The sequence below is a fragment of the Marmota marmota genome, unplaced genomic scaffold (genome assembly GCF_001458135.2).
Source record: "Marmota marmota marmota unplaced genomic scaffold, marMar, whole genome shotgun sequence".
NCBI lineage: Eukaryota > Metazoa > Chordata > Mammalia > Rodentia > Sciuridae > Marmota > Marmota marmota.
The window spans coordinates 1,148,370-1,157,721 of record NW_026000026.1 but is presented as its reverse complement, the minus strand read 5'-3'; the positions used below and the strand labels follow the sequence as shown (position 1 = coordinate 1,157,721).

General features: G+C 56.7%; 1 protein-coding gene across 5 annotated transcripts in view; it reads left to right on the top strand.

The window, feature by feature from the left end:
• The first annotated feature begins 3,552 nt into the window (after nt 1-3,552).
• Nucleotides 3,553-9,352, top strand: part of Slc17a9 (solute carrier family 17 member 9) — a 15,963-nt gene continuing 10,163 nt past the window's right edge. For 2 of the 5 annotated variants that reach the window (XM_015478459.2, XM_048810688.1), the window contains exon 1: nt 3,665-3,838. In XM_015478459.2, coding sequence (XP_015333945.1) covers nt 3,783-3,838 — 56 coding nt within the window. In that variant the 5' untranslated portion in view covers nt 3,665-3,782. Of the gene's footprint in view, nt 3,839-9,352 lie in introns of all 5 variants that reach the window. The other 3 variants (XR_007350309.1, XR_007350308.1, XM_015478454.2) reach the window with 2 other exon arrangements.

Genomic DNA, 9,352 nt, shown 5'->3' with positions numbered 1-9,352 from the left:
GAAAGGAAGACCTTCCTCCCCATCACTGTTCCTGTTGACATGACAGGAACTGGTGTGTGATCCTGATGCTAGCTCAGGTTTGCCTCGTGCTTGCAGAAGGCAATGCAGTGATTCATGACGGTAGGTGTCACTGGACTGCTGGGATGTGTGTGCCAGCATGGCAGTCCAAGAAGCTCCTGGACAAGCTGTGACCCGCTTGTCTGGGATGCTCTGCCTGTGTCAGGGTACCATCATTGCTTGCAACTTTTTACTCATGTAAAAGTAAAATACAGCATTTGCATGGCCCTTGGTGTAGCTCATTGTGCTGGACTTCTGGGGCCTGTGCTCCATCGGGTAGACTGTCCTGACTCAGAGTGGCTCTAGGCAGTGAGGCCTGGGTCACAGACCCATGGACTTGAGGCACTTGATACAACTGCTCACGGGTAGATGTGGTTCATGGGTGATGACTCCACCTGTGTGGGGAAGAGATACCCCATCTCAGGGTGCGTGTGGATACTCAGCAGGAACATGGTGATCCAGTCTATCTGGAGGAGCCACAGGCCTGTTTGCACCCAGAAGGTACCGAGATGTGACTGCTGGAGATGAGTGGGCTCTGTGCACGGTGTCTTTGAAGGAGTGTGTTTTATTTTATTTATTTATTTATTTATTTTTATTTTATTTTATTATTTTTTTTTTAATACTTATTTTTCAGTTTTCGGCGGACACAACATCTTTGTTGGTATGTGGTGCTGAGGATCGAACCTGGGCCGCACGCATGCCAGGCGAGCGCGCTACCGCTTGAGCCACATCCCCAGCCCCTTTATTTATTTTTTAATATTTTATTTTTTAGTTATCAGCGGACACAACATCTTTGTTTTGTTTTATTGGTATGTATGTGGTGCTGAGGATCGAACCCGGGCCGCACGCATGCCAGGCGAGCGCACTACCACTTGAGCCACATCCCCAGCCCCCAGGAGTGTGTTTTAGATGCAGGTCCAGTGCGAGCCTGCCCAGCTGCTGTGTGTGCTGGGTGGGAGCCTCCTGGCTGGCATATGGATCTTGGGAGGATGACCACTAGAGTGCAGTTGCTTCCTATGCCGGCAATACGTGGCCTCCAGCCAGCTCTGTCTTCTCCCTTCCTGCAGACACACTGACAGCTTTGCTCACACACGATTTTCTCCCTCCTATGGCTCAGGAGTCTGACAGTTTCCCCACTGGCTTTTGGAAGTGGAATAAGCTGACCCATCAAGAGTTGTGACCTGGAGTGGCGGCAGTCAGCCGTAACCTGCAGGACTGTCAGCTGCTCAGGCCCAGGGTCCCTGTTTGGCTACAGACTCAGGATACCATGGTCTCTGCCCTCTGCGCACTCCAGTTTGAGATCTTGCCCAGCAGTATTTTTAAGATTTAAACTAAAGTCACAGCACCTTGAAAAGCACGAGTGGCCAGAGCTTCAGGGTCTCCACGTATAGTCCCGGCCGCACAGAGCTGTTGGCGTCTCAGAGAGCCTTCCTCTGGCTTCCTGTGGAGTCAGGTGGGCCCTTGTCCCATTTTCTTCTCTGCTGAACACAGTATGCAGTCCAGAAGGTGGACGCTCCCTCTGCAGTCATCCATGCTAATGTGTCCAGCATTAAGATCTCCTTCATTACATTGCCTGTCAGTAACAGGAAACAGTGTCACGTTTCAGTCCACTGATTTGGATGTCTCATCTTTAGGTCCGTGCTCGAAAGTTGGGCTGGAGGGGTGGAGTTAAGTGGGTATAGGGAGGAGACCCAGGAGGCATGGGTTTGCCTTTGCCATCTGGATCCACACCTGCCTCCCTCCCGTGTGGTGGATGCTGAGGAGCAGGATGGCAGCGCCAGCGCAGAGGTGGGTATTAGTGAGGAGATGCACAGCTGTCTCCCTGCAGCAGCACCTGGAGTGCACAACAGGTAAGGTCGGCTGGCCACCTGAGAGCAGGAAGCCATGCTTCGTGACACCTTTGTCATAAAGGTCACCCTGTGTCCCAAGACCCAGGTGTTCCCCATTCTCATCTTCTCTGTAAGGAATTTCCCATGTGGAAACGACATTTGTTGGTTGGGTGTGAGAAGCTCATAGAATTAGCAGGAAGCTAGAGCGTGTCTGCCCTGGCCACCACCAACACCTGAGGTGTGGCCCTCCACCTGCACCATGCCTCTGCTTTAATGGGCCAGGGCCCTAGGGCCTGGATGAGGCAGCAGCCTTGTTCTCCCTGTCACCATGCTGCCATGACCTGTACACATGCAGCCAGGGTGGTCTCTGAACCTCTGGGGACTTCCTGACTTTCTGGCCTCTTTCCCCTGCCTCAGCCCCAGACGTGTGGGCAGCCACCCTGTGTCCTGGCCTTGGTCCTGAGCTGCGTGCCCACCACCGTGGCTCACTCTGCGCAGGTCTCTCCTCACCCAACCTATTTGAAGTAACATCCCTTCTTTCCTTTTGTCTGTTCACCCCAGAGCATCAGCTCCAAGAAGAAATGATAAATGTCCAGTGCATTGTGATTCCGGGACTTACATAAAATTATCATCAAAGAACTTCATGCAGTGGATGAAAGTCAGTAGGAAGAGAACAGAGTGTTGATACCACAGTGTAGGAAAAATCCTCAAGCCCCGTGCAGTGGCCTAGGGATACTGAGGGAATCCTCTGCCAACATTTCTATTCTGCTGAGCACTGATATGGAGGAGTAGCCTTGCTTTTAGGTCCTGGATTTTTTGTTGTTGTTGTTGTTTGTTGTTTTGTTTTTTCTTTAATTCTGGAGATTGAACCATGGGCCTCACACATGCTAAACATGTAATCTACTGAGCTACACCCCCAGCCCAGATCCGATATTGTTTAGACCTCTACTGCCAGTGTGTATGGAGCTGGGCAGTGCACACCAGGAGGCAGACGCTGGGGGCCCTGCAGGGGCTGGGCTGTTTAAAGTGCAGGTGTCTCAAGGGTGCAGGGAAATCCCGCTCTTTCCCCGTGAGTGAGCCTTTTGCAGGTTTCAGCATGGAGCTGGTGTGAAGAGAGACCCCTGGATGTCCGCCACCTTTTTCTGCTGGGTGTGCCTTGTGCTGAATTGTCAGCGTAGTGCTGGCACCTCAGCAGCAGGCTTGAGTAAGACTCGACCCATGCCTAGCCTCTGGCACCAGCCCAAAGCCTGACCCACACTGGTGCTCGATACTAGCTGTGCCATGGGCTCAGAGGTGAGTGACCATCGTACTCCTTCAGCACTCTGTGGACACCTGAATCACCCAGCTCTTACCAGCCTAACTTGGGGGAGTTCCACAGCTGGGGCCTGCCCCAATAAATTCATTTTAAAAACTGGTTACCCGGCAGCTTTGCTGTCGTCCCACCTGGCTAAGGATTTATCCGCAAGCTTGATTGAATCAGTACACAGCCTTGTGGGAACTTACTTCATCCCCAGTTTGTAGACAGGAACAGGGGCCCCCACTGTTCCAGAGCCTGCCCAAGGTCACTGCTGGGCTGGTACATCCGGGGCCAGGATCCCCCCCCAGGATTGGTCTCCTCCACAGCCCGGAAGTCCCAGTGCCAATCCTGGGGGCTGCATTGCGGCCCAGCCCTTCCTCTGGGACTGTAGGGAGGTCCCAGCCAACCTCCCTGGTCTTCGTTGGTGGGGCGGGGACCCAAGCCCCAGGGCTACTGACAAACACCTCCTGGGAGGGCCAGACGGAAGTGCAGCAGCGGCTGGGACTGACACGTGGACTTGGGCGGAGCTGCCTGGGAGGGAGGTGGAGGGCAGGGCACTGGGACACTGCTGTGCCCATGTTGTCCTAGCGCCCAGCCTGATGCAGCCACCCCCAGAGACCCGCAGAGATGCAGCTGAAAACGCCCAGTGGTCCAGGTGGGGCAGGGGCAGCCGCGGGGGAGGGGGTTGCCCAACACTTGGGGAGGGAGCGGAGATACTGCCACAGGACGTCCACTCAGGAGTGGGGAGTGCTGGAGTAGGGAGACTGTCCACCAGCCCTCTCCTGCCCCATTTCATTCCCCCAGCTCTAGCCCCCAGGACAGAGGACACAAGCATCCACCCATCGGGCTGCTCCTTCCCTCCAGTCCCAGAACATGCCAAGTGGCCCCTGAACCCTCCCAGCTGGTTATCCTGGGGGTGTTCCAGACGGGCAGTGTCCTCAGGACTGGATGGGTTGGGACTGCCTCCTGTGGAGGACCCTGGCTGAGGCTAATCCCGAGAATGCCTGTGCTAACTGGGTGCCAGGCTGGGGCAAGCACCCACTGGCCTCTGTACTGCAGAAAAAGCACTGTTCATCCTGTTTCCACTGTCCCTGGGCATATAGCACCCACAGAAACCAGGAGGGAGATGGTGGCAGCTGGCCTTGAGCCAGCTGGCAAGAGAGTCTAAGTGGGAACCCCAAGAGGAACCCCACCCCCTCTGGTTCTGTGGGCTGAGGCCCCTTGGTCAAGGCACCGGACCTGGGGCTCAGCATGAGGCCTGGTATGTTCAAGAGCTGACTGCCACCCAGCACCTCCAGTGTCCTTGGAACTTCTGGAAGGCAAGGCTGGGGGCCCAGGAGAGGACACAGCGCCACAGGGTTTGGCCGGAGGAGATGAGGAGTCAGATGAGCTCAGTCCTGTGCAGAGCCCACCCAGTTCCCAGCTTCTAGCTCCCAGGCAGGCTTGTCCACTGTGCTGCCATGAAGCCTGAGGACTAGTGCCACCACTGGACACAGTGAGGGTCAAAAGAAGCCCCCAGACTGGGGCTGTGTGAGAACATAGCTAGCCGAGATGTGGAGACCCCCCTGCTGGTCAATGCCAAGTCACAGACCTGCAAGCACCAACTAGAAGGGAAGGGCTGTACTTGGGTGTGCCAGCATTAGGGCTGCACATCATGGCCTTCCTCCCCACCCTGTGTACCCAGGCGTCTCTGCCCAGTGCACTTGGCTCCTGAGGTGTGACCAGAGCCTGCAGAGTGTGCTGCAAATGTCACTGCAGGGTGTGACTCGATGGCCCTGCCTGGCATTTGCATTGACTGCTTCCCTCCGTGCCTACCGTGTTACTTGCTCCTTTAGGCCTTTCTTGACTAGATGGTCGCAGAGAATTTGGAGTGGGGGAACTTCTGGGTCAGGGCCGTCCACAACCCACGCGTGGGTTTTAATAATGGCAGTAGATGCTCCCTTGGTGCACGTGTCCCCTCCAAGAGCCCTCTGCCTGGCTGGGGAGTCAGGCCTCTTCAGCAGATCATGGGGCCAGGAGGGGTGGTGCTGGGGTGCTTGCGGGCCCTTGGCCCCTGGTGTCCACACGTCAAGGGCCACTCTCCCACCCATGTGCTCAGCCACATATGCCTCTGTATAGGCCGTCTGCGGAAGCAGGGCTTTAGAGACTCACAGGAAGCACCTGCCACTCTGGGAGTCTCCACGGAGGCACAGGCCCCAAGGGGTTGGGGTAGGTGGACCTTTTCAGGCAAGTTCTGCCCCAAGCTCCTGTTCCTAACCAGTCCCCAGGCAGGATGGCCGATTGTGGGCCCAGGGTCCTGAATGGCCCTCAAGTCACTGCTGGCCTTGGGGTTGCTGCCTTGGTCAGACTTCCTTGTGTCCCCAGCACTCTGGGAGTCCCTTCATCAGCCTGGCCCACACTCCCAGCTCAGGAATGAACAGGCGGGTTCCAGAGAGGAAGCAGACCCCACAGTGCCCGCTGGCCTGCCTATGGGCCCTCCCTCTGGTGCCTCCAGCTGGATATACACTGGAAGCTGATGGGTTTTGTTGGACCTCTGGCGGCCCAGCACTGAGTTCTCAGCCTTCTGGAGGGGGTAGGTCCCAGCTGGTCCCCGCTGTTTCTAAGTGCTCTTCCCCAGAGAGCATCAGGGCCAGACTGCTGCAGTTACACCCAGGGAGGGACAGTATTGTGCTGGGTGGGCCCTTCCAATGCAGGTGGTGCCTTGGTTGCTGTGACCACGTAGAGGATACAGCTCCTTTTTAAAGCCACCTTCAGACTCTGGCTTGTGGTGGAAAATCATGAGTGCTGCTCCCACACCCCTGTGGCTGCCTCCTGCATCCACTCAGTTAGAAATAAACCCCACTTGAATGTGTGCACATAGCTCACCTAGGATGGCTCTGAAGGCCAGGGCGGTGCTGCAGGACAGGACAGGGCAGACTGGCCAGCAGCAGCTCGGGCTGTGTCCCCCTGTGTTCTAGTACCCAGTAGCAATGTTTACTCAGGACAACATCTCCAGAAGGGATAGAGGCCAGGGGACTGGGGTGGACCACTAACTAGGAGCCCTGTCAGGGCAAGGCTTTGTCCTCGAGGAGTCTCAGGAGCCCGAGCTGGGCACCTCAGCCCCTCCCAGGGGTTCCATGGTACAAATCCAGACTGGAAGGGAAGGCTCAGAAACCCAATTCCTGGTGAATGACAACCACTCGTCCACACAGCCCAGAGTGGGAGGGTCAGAGCCTTGCTTGGATTAATGAGTTTGCAATTTTCCTAGCAGACCAAGCTCAGACTGACGGAACTCATCTGGGTCCTTGCTGGCCAGAGACCCTCTTCCCACCTAACCAACCCACCTAGCACCTGCCTTGTCCTCTGATTCTATAAAGGATACTATCATTTGATGATACAAACCCCTGGGAGGGGCAATGAGCTCTGGGTCCACTGCCTTCATGGGACAGCTAGGCTTGGCCCCTAAGTGGACACCCACTGAGAAGGTGCAGGGACCCTCCATGCTTGCCATCCTCTCCCAAGGTCCAGGGTCCATGTCAAAGGATTCTGATCTCAAACCAGTTGGAGGGGCCATATTTCTGCCTGAGGGACTCAGAGGCCCTGATCCCAGCAGGCGCCATGTCGGGTATCATCAGACCTGGGGCCCCAGGGGCCGCTTGTCACCTTGGGGGGAGCGTGGTGAAGCCTCCTGCTCTTCTGGGAAGGGATGGCCTCAGCCTGCACTGTCTTTCCCATAGCAGCCCTGTAGATGGCCCCTGGGGAGGCTGGAAAGGTTGGGATGCTGCCCACAGGTCCTCTGCAATCTCCTCCAGCAGATGCTCGACATCTCATCCAAGGGCTGCTGCTGGTCCCCCAGGGCTCAGACACCTGCCTCTCAGGAGGATGGAGCATGACTCTCCAGCTCCCCATCTCATTCGCCATCTGAACCATCTGGTCATCTGGTCATCTCTATTCTGTTGACAGCTGTTCTCAGAGGCCTGTGCTGCCCTTTCCCAATGGATACCCTGGGGCACTGACTTTGATTCCTAGCATTTCCTTGGTGACTGTGCTGTCCCCATGGGCTTCCATCCAGCATCCTGGTCTTCATCCTTCCCCTCCCTCTGCTGGCCCTGAGGGGCTCTGGTCTCCATCCAGGCTTCCGGCACTTATGCTGGAATTCCAGCTGGGTCCCCACTGCCCCCCATCCTGCAGCAGCTGCTCTGAGTCCTGTCCAACCTCCTACATGCCCCACTCTTAGAGGAAGTGCTTCCTTCTGCTTCCTAGGTGGCCCCAAGGACTCCCCGTTCGCCTCTCCAAGTGCCCCTGCTTATCACAGGTCCCACTGCACGAACCGTACTCAAATTCCTTTATGAGAAAGCCGAGTGTGTGTGTGTCAGGATCATTCTTAAGATGGTGCACAGAGTTCTCAGCTCCCTGCCACCAGTGTCCCCTTCCAGTACCTCCAGTCCCTCCCCTTCTCGAAGGAGACCTTGTTCACACAGAAGCGTCACCACCAGCCCACTCCACGCTCCTCTGGCTTCCTCAGCTTCTCCTTAGTGTCCCCACCTAGGGAACTGCCATTCAGTCCTCCTGCCTTTCAGTCCTCACGTCTCTGAGGCTGCTCTTGGCTGTGGCTGCTCCTTCCGCCATCGTGACTGTCTCTAGGAGGACTGCGGTGCTCTTGGACTGTTGCTGCTGGTGTTTGGGGATGAATGTCTCTGCTGGCTGAGGGTGTGGGGCCTCAGGAAGAGAGGATGGGCTCTTCTTGTCGAGGCCTGTTCTACTGAACCAGGAGCAGTTCCCCACTGACTCAGTTGTAGAATTTACTCACCAGGCCAGGAAAGGGACAGCAGGTCTCAAGCTCACCTACCCGAGGGGAGGGTTTGGGGCTGTCTGTGGGCTGATCCAGTCCATCAGCTGCTGACCCTCCTGACCTGCTGTCTGTCAGAGGGGTTCTCTCCACCTCTAACACTGCTGATGTCAACCGAAGCAAGGGACAGTGGGCAAAGCAGGTTGAGTGGGGTTTATTTGGGTCCCTGGTTTCACTGTCAGGGTCCCTGCTGTCAGCAGGACTCACCACGGTGGATGTTAACCTGTCCAACATTGCTTGCCCCCCCCTCGTCCCCTGCCAGTCATCTGAGCCCCACCTCACCACTCCCTTCATACCCCTCAGGCTCACCCCAAGCAGGTCACAAAGCTAGGCCTGCAGCCCCTGAGATGTGACCCTGGGCATCCAAGAATGTCCTCCAACTTTCCTCTGGGAGGGCTGCCTGGCCCCAGGACTGACACACAACTCGCCTCTCTTCTGCCCTGGAGACTCCACCAACGTCCCTAAGGCTCTTCGTGCTCACCCCACTGTGATGGTCATTGCCACCAATCCAGCCTGACCCTTCCTGAGCCCCTGCCTGGCATCTGACTCAAGGAGGCCCAGCCCTAGCTACTACATCTGTTTCACAGCCCAGTGAAAAGTGGGGGCCCCTTGCAGTCCCCACATCCAGGCCACACCAGGCCGGCGGACACTCACTCCTGACTCTCTCAGTCTGTGCACTCGCTCTCTTCCCAGCAGGGCCCATTTGTCTGCTCACCCCACAGGATGTGTCAGAATGGTGGGGTCACCCTGCAAAGTGTCAGGTAGAGACAGATACTCAGGAGGCCCCTCCCCGACTCTGCGCTGCCCATTGGACCTTCCTCCTCTTGAACTCTGCTGCCTCTGGTGGGTCTGGATCTAGACCCCCATCGCCATCCTGGACCCCCTCCCAGTCAGATCAACCCCAGCCAGGGTTTTTGTTTGTTTGGTTGGTTTCTGGTTTCTACTGGTCACTTCAGCAACCAGGAGCCAGGTCTGCCTTCACTCTCAGGTGTCTGTGGGGCTGGTCCTGAGTGGCTTTTGGCGGTGTGGAGGGAGGAAAGGAGGACAGAAGGAAGGGAAGCGTGGACAGGAGGTGGGGCAGAGATACCGCCTCCTGGCCCCTGAGCAACAGAACCTCCAGGGAGGATGTTTCTGGAGTCTCGCCCGCAGACCCCCCAAGCACTGGGCAAGGGTAGCTGCTTACTGGCTCCTGAACAGTTTTTACTTCGTCACCTGCAGAGCTTGGACCTAGAGAGCGAGGACAGGGACTACAGGTCGTGCTTGCTGCAGGCTGTAGGCAGGGCTGGTGTTCTAGAGGCCTGTGGCTCTGAGGGCCCCTGGCCTAGAGGTGGCAGCAGGGGG